The sequence below is a fragment of the Lagopus muta genome, chromosome 24 (assembly GCF_023343835.1).
Source record: "Lagopus muta isolate bLagMut1 chromosome 24, bLagMut1 primary, whole genome shotgun sequence".
NCBI classification, from domain to species: domain Eukaryota; kingdom Metazoa; phylum Chordata; class Aves; order Galliformes; family Phasianidae; genus Lagopus; species Lagopus muta.
In genome coordinates this window covers 3,805,128-3,819,895 of record NC_064456.1, presented here as the reverse complement: position 1 = coordinate 3,819,895, position 14,768 = coordinate 3,805,128, and the positions used below count along the sequence as shown (strand labels likewise).

General features: G+C 46.2%; 1 protein-coding gene across 3 annotated transcripts in view; it reads left to right on the top strand.

The window, feature by feature from the left end:
• SYT6 (synaptotagmin 6) overlaps positions 1-11,931 on the top strand; it is a 29,541-nt gene extending 17,610 nt beyond the window's left edge. For 2 of the 3 annotated variants that reach the window (XM_048926215.1, XM_048926216.1), the window contains exons 4-7: positions 2,817-2,937; positions 4,151-4,322; positions 4,848-4,998; positions 9,521-11,930. In XM_048926215.1, coding sequence (XP_048782172.1) covers positions 2,817-2,937; positions 4,151-4,322; positions 4,848-4,998; positions 9,521-9,592 — 516 coding nt within the window. In that variant the 3' untranslated portion in view covers positions 9,593-11,930. Of the gene's footprint in view, positions 1-2,816; positions 2,938-4,150; positions 4,323-4,847; positions 4,999-9,520 lie in introns of all 3 variants that reach the window. The other variant, XM_048926214.1, reaches the window with a different exon arrangement.
• The last annotated feature ends 2,837 nt before the right edge of the window (positions 11,932-14,768 follow it).

Below are 14,768 nucleotides of genomic sequence, written 5' to 3'. Positions count from 1 at the left end.
AACATCGGTACGTCTCAGGCAGCTGTAATATGCCCAAGGACATTTCAGTTTAATCAAAAATGAGAAAGGTAAATAGGGCTTTTATAATACCCAAGGAAAGCTTTGGGTGACTAATAATGCATTAGCTCAATCTTGTGGGTAAGAAGATAGGAGCACTTTTAAGCAATGATATAAACTATTCAAATAGCTAGCACACAGCTATTTAATTAATGATTGTGCAGTTTGTGAATCAGTAAAACGTTTTTGTTTCAATTCTGCAAAGGTTATTGATTCAGAGCTTCCATTACTTCCTCAGACCTGTTGATAGGAGTTTTGGAAATGTTCCAGTGTCTATAATCTTCTAGAATGATGTGGATACATCAGCTTGACTCTGTCATATTTATGGCTGCAAAGAAAAATCTTTTGACTTAATATAATGAGCTCAGAGAATAATTTGTATTAGCTCTATACTCTGAACAGATTTCTCTCAGTACCGGGAATGGAGGAGAAGGTTACATGATGCCCAAATGGTGCTCTCACAATATAACATGGACCTCATCTGACACGTGTCATGCCTTAGTTGCTGCCAAACCAATGCAAAGCAAATAACATAGAGAAGAATGGATGCATTGCATCACCTCACCCCTGCCTGGTCTGGCCTCAAACCCTTTAGTGATCGTGGTGGTGTTGGGTCAGTGGTTGGACTTGGTGATCCTTGAAGGTCTTTTCCGAGCTGAATGATTCCATGGTTTTGTTCTATGCTTCAATCAGTGCTGGCCTCAGCCTGTGGGCAGGGAGAACCTCCGTAGTGTGAGCTGAAAATCATCCTGATACCTTAATAAGGTTCCTTTATTCATATTTTGTGAAGCAAGAAATTCAGTTCCCAGTAGACGCATCAAGAAGCATTAAAGGTAGAGGAATAATAACTCAGTAACTGTTTTCTCATATTTCAATACTGATCACAGACAACGGGGCTGTGACTCAGATCATTTTGCCTCATGGAAAAGAAAGCTATTTAGGATGCTGGTTTTTTTTTTTAAAGGTGAGCGAGGGATCAGAGTGGGAACTCTGAATGCTTAAGTATTAAAGTCATTTAGCAGTGAGCTGTGGCCATCAGACAACTTCTGTTTTGCTATTTACAGGTACATACATTGCTCTGTACAGAAAACGTTTGGCTGATTGCATACTATAAACTTGAGAAAGCATTCCATTGACTCGAAAGCCAAGTGAAGCCTCTGACAAGAATCAAAACTTGTATGCACCACTCACTACTATCCTGCATGTCTAAGGGGAGTATTTAATCTCTGCCTTGCCAGAGAGTGAGAAGGAAATAATTTGGCAAAAATCATGTACCATCTACAAGAGCTCCCACCTCTTAGTGAAGCTCAGCGAGCCTGATGTGCTGACTTGTCCTTCCAGTTCCATCTCCCTTCTATGAACAGTTCCTTTTCAGTGGATCATTATATAACACTGAAACGAATCAAATTCTTCATTTCCAAAAATAAACAAGTGGTTTGCTCTGCAGATGTGAGACCCCTGTGTAAAAGGCAAGACTTTCTTTAAAATCCATTTCCAGAAGGTGTCTGAAAATCTTTGTGCTGGCTTCAGGTGAAGTTCTGGCTGTTTAAATAATACCACTCCTATTTATAATCTTATTTTTGGTCTATTTGTGCTTATTCCTGAATTCCCATGAGCAAGGCCGTGACGGAATGGGCTTTGAGAGGTGTAAAGGAGAATGCTACATGTGCAGGAGGTGTGAGGAGCTGTGTTTGAAAGTTGCTTTACAGGGCACTGAAACAGCAATTGTATTGATCTGTGTAATTCTGAAGTGTTAAATGTTTCTGAGTGCCATCTGCTGGCTAATGCACTATTTATGTGCAGACATACACAATTGATGCTGTGTTTCTTAGCTCTGGGAAGGCACACCTGAACGGGTGATGGTCTGAGCTACAGTAAGCATGTCGACACCCAAAAAGTTGCAGCTGAATGAGGTCTTTGGTGATTCTCTTCCAAACTGAAGCAGTGTCTCTCTGGTACGCAGCCACCCAGAAATTCATGTTCGTCTTCAGAGGAAAGCTACTAGAAAGTCATAGAATCACAGAATGGCCTGGGTTGCAAAGGACCACAACGCTCATCCAATTCCAACCCCCTGCTGTGTGCAGGGTCACCAACCAGCAGCCCAGGCTGCCCAGAGCCACATCCAGCCTGGCCTTGAATGCCTGCAGGGATGGGGCATCTACAGCCTCCTTGGGCAAATTCCATTGCTGCAGTTCTAACACTGCACACCACTGGAGGAATGCAGCGCTGCTGCATGGCCAGGTCTCACGTTTCTATACACTTGCTCTGGTTTGTCCCTCTTTGTGTTGCAGCCTTCCGTGTAATGTAAACACAGCACAACAAGATATATTCTGTAAATTCAAGACAAACTTGATACTGACATAATTTCATTAATAGCCTTCATTTGGTGTTGGATATCACTCTTGTGTGAGCAGTGGAGAAGAAAGAGTGCACTCACTGCAGTGTAGTGCTGGGAAGCACCTCCACTGAGACGTGGATGGTAATCCACAGCTGCGATATGGAGTTGCAACACTTGGACACGCACATTTTCCTACTCCTCTGACAATTTTTAGCCAAACAACATTGGAATGCATTGAAAATTAAATTCTGTGGCCTTATCATATCATAAAAACTCATTCATTGCAAAATGACAGCATAGGGAAAAGCCTGTTCTGGTGAGTGCTGCGTGAATCGTGCACAAAGCACTGGGTTGGAGGGGGGAGGCAGCCAGGCTGAATCTTGCACGTTTCCAATACAATGTGTTCTCTGTTTTATTGAAGGAAAGCGTGGACCTGGGAGAGATCATGTTTTCCCTTTGTTATTTGCCAACTGCAGGTCGCCTCACCTTAACAGTCATTAAATGCAGGAATCTCAAAGCGATGGACATCACCGGTTACTCAGGTGGGTGCTGAAGGCTGAGGGCACCGTGCTGCAGCTTCCTCCTCCTCCCATGAGATATCTCAGTGGGGATCTGTCTCCTGATGCTGTCTGTCATCACTGGAAAGCTTTCTATGTGCTTTAATATATAATTAATTATATGAAATACATTCCCAAGGACGTGAGTCCAGCAAAGATGACTCTATGCCCAAATACAGTGTTCAAGGAGACTGCCTGTGGACTGGAGTTCAACACAAAAAGCAGTTTCTATTCCAAAGATCAATATCATAGCATTTGAATTTCATCAATGACTTGTGTAAAATACAGGAGCAGTGCAGTAAAAGATCTCTGCTGAAAACATTTCTGCTTAGTTGGGGCTTGGATGATTGGAAACATCTCGGAATTGAGAAGCCAGCTCGATGTTTCTGTAAATGCTGCAGGTTTATTGCTACTTCAGAGTGCACTGAAATTGTCCAAGCAGCCAAATGCAGAAACAGGAGCCATTTGTAACTGAAGTGCATTCTGCCACAATCAGCCAACAGAAGGCAAGTGAGATAGAGCTGTTCTAATCTTTTCTTCCTCTGCTGCTCTCTAGTATTGGGAGAAATGGGCGCTCAGATTCCCCTGCTCACTGTAACTGTGAAACATAATGGAAGCAGTTGGGTAGATTTGGCAGCAGTGCAGGAAAATGTGTCTGAGAAAACACCCCCCCACACTAGTTTTGGTCTTCAGAATTCTGCATCACATTTTGCTCTTAGGCAACTTTTATTCAAGTTTCAGATTTGCTTCAGAGAAAGCAAAATGAATTCATTCTCCATGGCCACGCAATTAATGCCCGAGTGCTCAGAGCCCAGTGTTGTCAGCTGATGAATATTGGCTCTGGGGTTGAGGCAAGGGCCTTCCTACCCTTGTGAGCCCTTATCACAGATAGAAAAAGCAGATTTTTCCTCCTCCAGTGCCTGAACCTCACAGAATCATAGAATGGTTTGGGTTGGATGGGGCTTTCAAAGAGCACCTGGTCCAGCACCCCCTGTGTGGGGGTTCAGCATTCACAACAATATGAGGAATTGTGGATCCTACTGGTACAAAGACATCCTTTTTACTAAAAATATATTTGAGGAGTGTCTTCAGCTCGTGGTAACTTACATTCATGCTTTGGAAATGCTGTTTCTCTATTGTGAAGGTAGGAAAATAAAGCTCTGTAGTCAGAAGGCCTTTTCCTCTCTTCACCTCTTAGATCCATATGTCAAAGTCTCTTTGCTATGTGATGGTCGAAGACTGAAAAAGAAGAAAACTACCATAAAGAAAAATACACTTAATCCTACTTATAATGAAGCAATAATCTTCGACATTCCCCCAGAGAACATGGATCAAGTCAGCCTGCTCATCTCTGTCATGGATTATGATCGGTAGGCGGAGGGCTCTGGAAAGAGGAGAAAATCCCATTGGGCACAGTTGTTCTGCTTAGTAGTCATTGCCTTACCATCACAGCCCTGCTGCATGGCATCAATATGTCTCTAGAGATGTATTATAAAGTGCCATTTATATTTATGGTTATAGAACCATAGAATCATAGGATGCCCTGGGTTGAAAAGGACCACAACGCTCATCACTTCCAACCCCCTGCTGTGTGCAGGTCACCAACCAGCAGCCCAGGCTGCCCACAGCCACATCCAGCCTGGCCTTGAATGCCTGCAGGGATGGGGCATCCACAGCCTCCTTGGGCAACCTGTTCCAGTGCCTCACCACCCTGTGTGTGGAAAAACTTCTTCCTGATATCCAACCTAAACCTCCCCTGTCTCAGTTTGCAACCATTGTGGATAACAGTTATGGATAATTACCTGCTAGTACACCAAGTATGCTGAAACTGAGTTTGACTGTGTGCAGGCATTTGGGGCAAGGAATAACCATGTTGCTTTTCTATTGTTCTTCAGAGTGGGACACAATGAGATAATTGGGGTTTGCCGTGTGGGGGTCAACGCGGAAGGACTGGGGAGAGACCACTGGAACGAGATGCTGGCGTACCCACGCAAGCCCATTGCACACTGGCATCCATTAGTGGAAGTAAAGAAGTCCTTCAAAGAGGTGTGTGGAGTTATTCTTTCCTTTGAATCCACGTAATGTGCGTGACTGAGTGGGTCAGGGCTTTCAGAGAGGAGCAGCTCTCACTCGGGGATTTCTGGCAAGGGAATGTTCTCAGCAGAAACGAACTCTAGAAGCTGAACATCTTGGTGTAGTCTTGATATAACTCCTTGAGCTTGCCAGCAGAAAGGAAAGGGGCTGCATTTACAGATGTGACTGGTGCTGTATTACTGTTTTCTTATGGTTTTGTTTTTTTTTTTTTTTAATTGGAGCCAGAGCAGTAAGGAAAGAGAATGCCGTTCTGATTGCAGAACAAATTGTCCAGGGGTATCGCATAATTCAAGTTTCAGTTTTTTCATCCTAGAAGATTTTTCTGTTGACTCATCTCCAAGCCTTTGAGGGAGAATAAATAGAACAAATGTAATTGCTGCAAGCATCTGCAGAGAAAGAGATTCGCTGGATATAGACCCAGATGGTGAAATAAGGCTGGAATGCCTGAGTGCCATTTTGACCATCTCTGGCATTTTCTTCCTCCTCGGGCTCCATTTTGTCACACTCCTATGGAATTGTTTGCTTTTTATCTGATTTAGGTAATAAATTCTGGAGGAGAGAGATTTGGAGAATGGCACTCTGTGAAAATAAAGCCAGCGTTTGTAGCCAGCAGAAGTAAAATAAATGCAATTAATTCTGTATCTGGGGTTAAGGAGGCTTTTCCCCTCAAGGCCGCGGGCTGTTCATAACAAAGAGAGCTTTATTTTCTCTTTGAAGTTCAGATTCTGAGCTCTGCTGGAAGTCAGATATGAGACCTGGTGGTCCTCCACAGCTGTCTCAGTTAGGATCCAGCAAACCCTATTTTTGTTAGAAACCTGCTCTTTTCCCTAACATGAATGCAGTCTGTGCTCTGTGCTCTCTGTTTCGGTTCATTCTCATCAGTCTGGTTTCTGGCATTGGTTTGTGCCCATCCCATAGGCAGGCCTGTTTCATCTGCAGGTTTCTTTCCCTTTCCAAGTGCTCGTGAGAGGTGTCCATGCATGGTGAGGCTGGGGAACGTCAAATTAAGGAGCTCTGACAGTACCTGTATAACCCCACCACAGTAAATAAGGAGCCACGACCGAGGGTCACTTGTATAGATCCGTGTAAATCAAAACAGGGTTGAAGCAATGTGAAGTTGGTGTGCAGCAGTAGCATTTCCTTTGGGTGCTGAGCAGTGCCAGGCTCTCATTAGGCTTTTCATGCTGAACATAAGCACGGCTCACATGAGTCAGAGCTGTTTGGGCAGCAGCATATGCTATCTCACACTGCTGGGGATTGGCGACCGCTGTGCTTGAGCAGAAGTGCTTAGTGAGCTCTCGTTGGATCAGTGAGCTGCACGTTGTCAGTGGTACCTCTCGATGTGACACCAGCTGCCAAGTCCAACCCAGGGGCAGGAGATCCTTCTGCAGTTTGTCATTAATGCGGCTCCACAAGGCTGTTTTTCAGCTCCAGGTTGGAGCAGGAAAGAAAAACTCCTGTAAATGTTTTGAGAATTAATGTTAAGGAAAGGATGTAATTTTTATGACGAAATTTGAAGAAACGGAGGAAGGCATATAGGGTGACTCACCATTTAAAATATGCTTCGAAGGTCACTGCTGAGCCCCAAGATTTCAGAAACAGGAAGAAAAAAAAAAAGTTGAGTCATTTCACCCCTCATGGTCAGGTCAGGAACACTCTAAAAAAAAAATAATAATAATTTTTTAAAAAATCACAAAAAACTGCTCTGATCATCTGTTCTGGTATTTCTGCCACAAGCCAGTGCACAGAGCCAGCAAGCAAATGATATTTATTTGCCCTTTTCAGCTCTAGTTCTGCTGTTGGCAGTTCTGCTGCAGCTAAAAACCAACCAAAACAGAAATAAGCAAATAAACAAGAAACAAACAATAAAAAAAAAAGACACAAGAACCTGGACAGAAATTATTAGTGAAATGCCATTTCTTACAGTTAATCACGTTTTCCCTATCTGTGCATCATTGAGACGTAAATTCAGTGCTGTGTCAAGCACCTCCAGGTTCCCCAGCACACAGGGGGCTCCCAGGATGCTCCCCATGGCCGCAGTGGGGTCAGTGCTGTGGGCACACAGGGGTCTGTCTGCTCTGGAGCATGGATGCTGAGGAGGAGCTGCTGCCCCTCGTTCCCTTCTTCACCCTGTGTCTGTGCTGTGCTGGAATCCAGAGCAGTCCTCATCTCTGAGCGTTTGCTGCCAGGATCCAGCAAATCACACAATCACAGAATTGCAAGGTTGGAAACGACCTGCAAGAACATCTAGTCCAACCACCCTCCCATTCCTATTAGTACCACAAGCTACTAAACCACATCTCGTAGCTCCGAAAGCAGCCTCTGCTCTTTGGTTGATCCTCGTGGTCTGCTCTGTTTGCTCCATCCTCTTCCTTGGCCTCTGTGCTGTACTAACATATCCCAAAACCTCTCTTCTGGGCACAGGCATCACCTGGATCTTCAGTATGAGCAGTTTTGCTTCTTCTCCATAGCTGAGGTCTTTAGGGAAGCTTTCTTTTGTCACATTTCCTGTCTTTGACGGTTCCATATTTATCAGCAGTGAGTAACAAACTTTAACGACTGTGCTTCTTTAATGGCCATCATCATTAAGAAGAGAACATGAGCAAACGAATCATTAATTACCTTCTAAATTGTATCCTCCTGACACAGCTGCTAGAGGCCATTTGGGAGCAGAGGACCCTCGCTCTGTCAGCACACAAACCTGCACCCGTCATCAGTGGGCACTGCTCTCCTTGCAGTACCTCAGTCTCCCAGGTTAAGTGATTTGTTTACAGAAAGGAACAGAGAATTACAGTTTATCTTTCCAGACTTTGAAGGGGGACATCTGAAAACTGCAAATCTTTTTGTTGTTTATGAAAGACAAACACAGGCTGATATCATAGAGCGGCAGCACCAGGGCAGTGCAGAGCAGGGCTTTGATGTTGCCAAACACCTCTGACATTCAGCGTGGGAGCATTTATGTGTTTAAAGTGCTTCTGCAGATAAAAGATGGACAAGTGTGCTGAGAGCCAAGTCCTGCCCGTAATGAAGAACAACCATTTATCTTTAAAGATATGCTAAACTGGCCCAGTCCGGGCTCCTGGGCATGTTTGACTTTCAGTGAACTGCTCCTAGCTTCTTACTGACAATTACAGAATGAATGGCTCACTTTTCCTAATTAAATGAAGGAAAAGTATCTTCAGGTTCCCCACTGCTCACTTTCTAATGTTTCCATCACCTATTTGGAGCTGCATTGTCACTGTGAATGCAGGCAGAGCAGTGTAAGGAGCATGCTGAGGGCTCTACTACAAGCCTACTTCTATTGTATTTCTGCTTCTCCCCTGCTTTACTGGCAGTCTTCAGGGTGAGAAATGTGCCTGGAATGGCAGTGTGGTTCCTCTTGAGAAGTGCTGATGGGAGGGCAGAGCTGCCCATTTTTCTGGGGCTGGGCTGGAATGCATCTGTGTGTGTGTTGGGCTCCCTGAGCTGTGCTGGCTGCAGTCTTGCTCTTGATTGTCCCCTCCTTGGGACAATGAACCCCTGGATGTTGGGGCCAAGCAGAGCCGTGCCTCACAAGCAGCAGAACCCCATCTGCACCCATGCTCACAGTCTGTAACGTGAAACGTTGCCCTTTACAAAAAGCACATGTCGCCAGAGGAGCAACTTCCCCAGATTTATCATAATTATGAAAACCTCTGCTTTGCACGCTGCTGAGGAGGGTTCAGCATTCCTTGGAGCAGTGTGGATGCTCTTTCCACGGCACGGTGATGCACGTGCTCGGGGCTTGGCAGGAGATTGCGTTGCTGTGGTTTCTTTTCTCCATGACTAGCTCCGCTTGAACTGGTTTGCTGCAATGTGCCTAATGAGCTTTCACCCACAGAAATGAAATTCATACATGCTGGAACATTAATATTGTTTAGCAAAGAGTTCTTGCTTAAGTAGGAGAGGAGGGAATTGATCTGGGGGAGAAGGGAGCAGTGGAACTATTACGCCTCCTGTTGTCTTTGGAAGACGTCTATCATTTGTCATTTGAATTTAATAAAGCAAGATAGCGAGATGGGTGAGTACTCAAAAGCTTGAGTAGTAATGGCTTTGGATTATAATAATGGCCCCCAAGGCAGATGAGTAATAATTTATGATCCCATAATTATGGCAAAAAAAGAAAATGTTTACTGCATCCACTGGCTGTGATCCGATTTTCACTCTGAGAAACATTTCTGGCAAACACAGCAAACACAGCTTCTGCCAGACCAGAGAGATTGAAGGGTTTTTGCAATTATTTGGTATTTCTTAAAATAAAACACCAAAACAACAGCACCAAAACAGGAAACGATGCCAGGCAAACAGAGAACAAACTTTGTCTATGGAGCAGACGCTGTTTATTTTTCTTTTGGATGAGTGGGTAGCAGAGCTCGTAACTGCAAACTCATCTCGGAAGGAATAAAGCAGAGTGTTCTCCCATCTGCTTAGGCTTCCCTTCTCTTTCCTCCCACAGTGGCAAGGCCGAGCAGCGAGCTTTGACAGCCAGAGCTCCTGTCCTTCTCCCAAACCACCTCCCACGCCGTGATGTGCAGAGATGGGACTCCGCAATGTTACCGTGCACCTGCAGCCTCAGCACTGCATTGCTGAGTGGTGGGGGCAGCAGTCAGACTTCCCAGCCTCGTTGTTCCTGTGTAAGTAAAGGCAGAAACCCGTTCTGTAGTCAACACGTCTTTGTCCAATAGGTCTCCCAAAGTGATGTGTTCCTTTTGTGGCTTTACCGTCCGGACCCTTATTAAGAGGAAGAAAGCAGACTGAGATGTAAGCTGGAAGTTTGGTCTCTTAAACAGTTTGTAATCTGTATGAAGGCTGGAAATGTGCAAAGATGTTTTGAGTTCCTACAGACAGCACACGTGGCCGGGAAGCAGCCGCCTGGCCCTGCTGTGCTGCAGGCTGGGTCTGCTTGGGTCAGAGCTGGGAGACGTGGGAAGGCTTCTCCTGGTCTGTGAGCAGCTCAGTGCTGTGATGGCTCAGCCCGAGCTCAGCACTGTGTGTACAGGTCTCCTGTTGGTGTAGAGGTGTTCATGAGCCGTTAGAAGTGTGTGCAGTGTGTGTCTCCAATTCCTTTTGTCATATATTCAAACAAAACAAAAAGCTGTTGATTCCTCAGGGGGAAAACCTGCTTTTCTGTATCTGAAGCCTCCCTAGAGCTATTTGCATGAACACTTTCTTAAGATGCCCTTTGTAGCTGCTGCTCATTGCTCTGAACATCACCACGTTACCTGGAGTGGAGAGAACTGTTGTTGTTGTGAGCAGAGCTTGGATGTGAAGGGGAAACGGTGCTTTGCTGTTATATATAAAATAGGTGAGATCCTCACATGAACACTAGATCCTTCTTTCCTACATCGTCCCACTCACAGGAGGTGAACAAAAGGGTAATGCAGAAACACAGCTGCTGCTAAAAACTGCCACATGCTTTTCCTGAACAATCAGCACTTCCCAGTGAATTGAGTTTTGATGCCCAGACCCTGGAGGAAGGTCAAGTTTGGAAAGATGAAACTTTCCTGATCCCAGGGCTGGAGAGGCCAACAGTGAGCACAGCTCTGCAGGAGCAGCTCGTTGAGCTCATCTTTATCAGACAGCTGCAGCTGGACGCTCTCACACCTTGGATTTCTCTCTCAGTTGCTAAATGCATTAGTGCTGTTTGTTCTGCTGTAATTCAATCAAGCCAGTTAAAATATTTTGCTTTCGAGTTGAAGCAAAATTTGCTAGAAAGGCAGCGTTTCCCCTCATGCCAGGTTAGCAGTAGCTGCATCCATCAAGTCAGCTTCAGTTTGCTTTTTCCTAAATGTCACAGCATCAGCCTTGGCTGAGCATCACTGCTGTCAGCACAGAGGATGCTTATTTGCACCGTTTTTCTGGGTAACACAAATCCTTTGTTCAAGTGATGGACAAATGTGTACTTTCCCATCACACCTCGTGTCTTAATTCTCTTCTTCATCTGCGACATGCTATAGAAGCCGAAACTCAATAAAATTGTTTCATTTGTAACTCCTGACTGGTCTCATGAAGGCAGCAAAAAGGTTTCATCTGGCTGCAATGATCACAGCTGATGGTAATGAAGGGGTGATAACAGACTCCAGTTTGGTCCCTCTCTAAGTGCCGCAGTTCTCCATTGAACTGAGATGATCTGTGCACACGCTTAGATGAGCAATAATGATGGGAGAAAAACCAACCCTCACAATTTCGACTGCTTTGAGCCCATTTAAACGAAAAGTGGTAAAACTGCAGTTGTTTTCTAGCAGTGAGTACTGAGGACTTCTACCAAGGGACAGCATGGAGATGCGCAGGTCTTAACCATCCAAAACTACTGGCCACAGAGGTGGTCTGAAGGCTGACTGCTGGCCCTGAGCTTTGGTCTGCATTGGATGAAGCCTCCAGGTGCTCAGCATCACTGAGGAGAGGTGGCCTCATGCAGTTCTGCAGACCAAAGCCACCGTCCTGCGAATGCAGAGTGGCAGCTGAGCCCTGAGTGCTGCGATCCCAGCTGGGCACCAGGATGGCACTCAGCACTCATTAACTGCATTAACCCACGCACGTATTTTTTCTTCTTTAGTCCCAGCCTCTTAGTTTTCGGTGCTCTCTGTATAATCTCCGTCTTTCATCCATTCCTCTTGTTATCTTGGATTTAGTCAAAACATGCGTGGGGTTTGACACATGGCTTCTATTTTTAATCACTGCTTCGCACAGATAATCAATTTCTGCTCAGTGCTGACTGTCACTGGAAAACGGGATGTCACGCCAGCGAAAACGCCCGCGCTTCGGTGGCTCAAAGCCCTGCATTTTGCTTTTCAGTGCTGAGATTTGGCCTTGTCCCCGGGGAGGGGATAATCAAAGCATTGTGTGCGCGTCACCGCCTCAAGAAGATTGGTCACACCAATGGAAAGTAGACACGCTGTGCAAGTGCAGATATTTCCCTTTCATCTACAGGATTAGAACTCCGAGGACAGCTGAAGCTGGCACAAGCGACACCCCAGAATTAAAGCTGCCTTTATTGCTCCTTCTCTTTTTCAGAGCTTCTCTTAATTATATGATGATAACCCACTGCAGAGTCGATGGGTGTGGAGGACCACCTCCATGGCGGGAGGGGTGACCACACACAGGTGATGGAGGGTGGGCTGGGGATGGCAGCACACGCATGGCAGCATTGGTCGCTGTGCAACGTCTGCAAGCAGCCGCAAGGGAAAGCTGTATTTTGAGTAACACAAACAAAGTAAACACAAAATAGCACTCCCACATGTTCCTTAAATGCTCTCTTTTTATTTGGTTTCTGTCTCGTGGTCTCCAGCTTTGCAGAACAATGACAGGCTTGCAGGAAAACTAAGAGGCACTGCAGCAAGGCCTGGCATGTAATTATTGCTGCTTTAATGGTGGGGGCACGGGGTGACACAGTGCTGGACTGCTCATGGCAAGGGTACAGACATGGGGCGGAGGAGCTCTGCACAGCCCATCAGTGACTACAGCTTGTTTGAGAGAAGCATGGCTCACCCGCTTCTCTTTCCTTTCGTCCTTTTTTCTACTTTTTGTTGTTTGCCATCTTACTCATCTCTCTCATCTCAGCCCTGGGCGTCTCATTTTGCCAGGGGTTTTCTCGATGAGACATTGATCATTTCTTCTGGCGTTAGGGCTGCACACATCAGTACAGAATGACCTCTGGGGGCCAGCAGCTCTGTTGTTACTATGAAGTCATCATTCCCAGATGCAAACACAGCGCCTTCAGCCTCTGATCTCTGCTTGCACAGCTGGGGCACACGGGGGGAATGTCCTGTAGGGCTGGCAGGGACCCAGGACCCAGGGCACAGGGTCACAGCTTTTCCTTTTGTGATGGTGTTTACCTTCTTCTTGTCTCCACAGGGGGGTGAAGAAAAAAAAAAGAGATAAATCCTTCATTTTTCAGAAGAAGATAATGCAGAGACCAGTGCTGCAGGTGAGCCTGGGAGAACAGGCTTTGGTTCTCTGTGGATGCACAGGTCCTTGGGCCAGGGATGTCCCCAGTGGCTTTGCTTGATCACCAGCACTGCTGCAGCCAGTGGCAATGCCATTGCATGTTCAAGAAATGCTTTGCTTTTAGCTTCTTTTTCCTATTTTATATGTTTTTAATACAGCCACGCAAACACGATTGTGCACACGATGCTCTCACACAGCTGCAATTAAAAGTAGGGAATTTAGAGCACATCCGTTTCAAAGACCCCGTGTCGGCTGCTGTGAGGATGGCAGTTCATTAAAGCCAATAAAGCACGGTGGCATGAATGGCTCAATGCAAATCCTACAGCATATTCCGTTGCCATGGAAACAGTCTGCCCCAAAGCCAAGATGAGGGCAACCACAGCATCAGCAATAACTGCAGAGATCTCAGTGGGAGCCCAGCTGGGGAGTGGGGGTCTCGGAGCCCACCTGGCGCTGCAGGGCCCGTTTTCACTATTTTCTGCCATAAACCCACAGAAATTAAAACTCAAAGCTGCTTTCTGAGATGTGGAATTGGGTGCGAGATAAGCACAAACCAAGGTGGTCCCCAGAGCAAACCGTTTGGCAGCAGCAGGCCATGAGCTGCCATGTCCCCATAGGGTGTGTGAGCAAAAACAGCCCCATGGGCACAGCACAGAACAGGGGCTGAGTCTGGTTAAGGGCTCATTTTGCTATAGGGTGTCTCTGGAAGCTAAAACCTGACAGGTCCTTCCCCTCTGTGCCCAAGCAGTGCCCTGCATAGGATAAGAGCTGGGACGGCCGCACTGCGCTGCATTCAGACTGGGCCAGACCTGAGCACTGTGACCCATTTGGTTTCCTTGGCCAGAGGTGAGAGGTCCCAGCAGCAGAACAGAGCTGACAATGCCATTAAAACACAGCTGAGGATGCACAAAGCCCTCAGGACAGGCCACTGCCTATGGGCCTTCCTGGTGTAGCCCCAAATTTGACAGCATGGCCGGGAGCGACATATGTGGGCTGATCAAAGTACCGAAACGACAGCAAGCTCTGTAAGAGCCTGAAACTGCCTAGGAAAGACTGAAAAGATGCACTGCAAGCACAGCTCCTCGGGCTGCGACCTCTGAATCCAAAGATTTGATTTTCAACCCGGTTTTGCTTATTGCACATCACGACAAGCAGCTGCTGTCACTTCATTTCCCTCCCACATCCCCACGGACCCCCCCGGCTGCAGCATCCCTCCCATGTGTGGATCAGCCTCTGGCAGATGTTGCATGAGCAGAAACACCTCTGGGATCTGAGAGCTGTGGTTACAGATGCCAGGCAGCCATTAGGAGGGCGTCAGATGGAGAGATTGTTCCCCTTCCTGCTGCAGTACAATGGCATCTTTGTAACTCGCTCCTCTGAGTTGCCCACTTTTAATTTTAGTTTCCTATTGCAGAATCATTTCACTCCAAGAGCTCTCATGAGCTGGAAAAGAGCAAGAAAAAAAGGCTGAGGATGAGACAGAAAAGGCTCAAGAATGAGACAGAGAAAGGAATTAGCCACGGGAGATCTTGCTTTCTCCATCCTCACTTTAACTTCTCAATTTACTTTATCAGATCGCCTTCCAAAGGGAAATAGTTTTTGAGAGAAGAAAGATGAGAGGGATTATTACTTACACAGAGGCTCCTTTAAAGAGATAAAATATTTGGCAATTAAGGCACGAGGAGCTGCAGAGTCGAGGAGAGCAGGGATGTGAGGGCACAGCAATGAATCTCCCATCCCCCCCACCACAGCAGGGT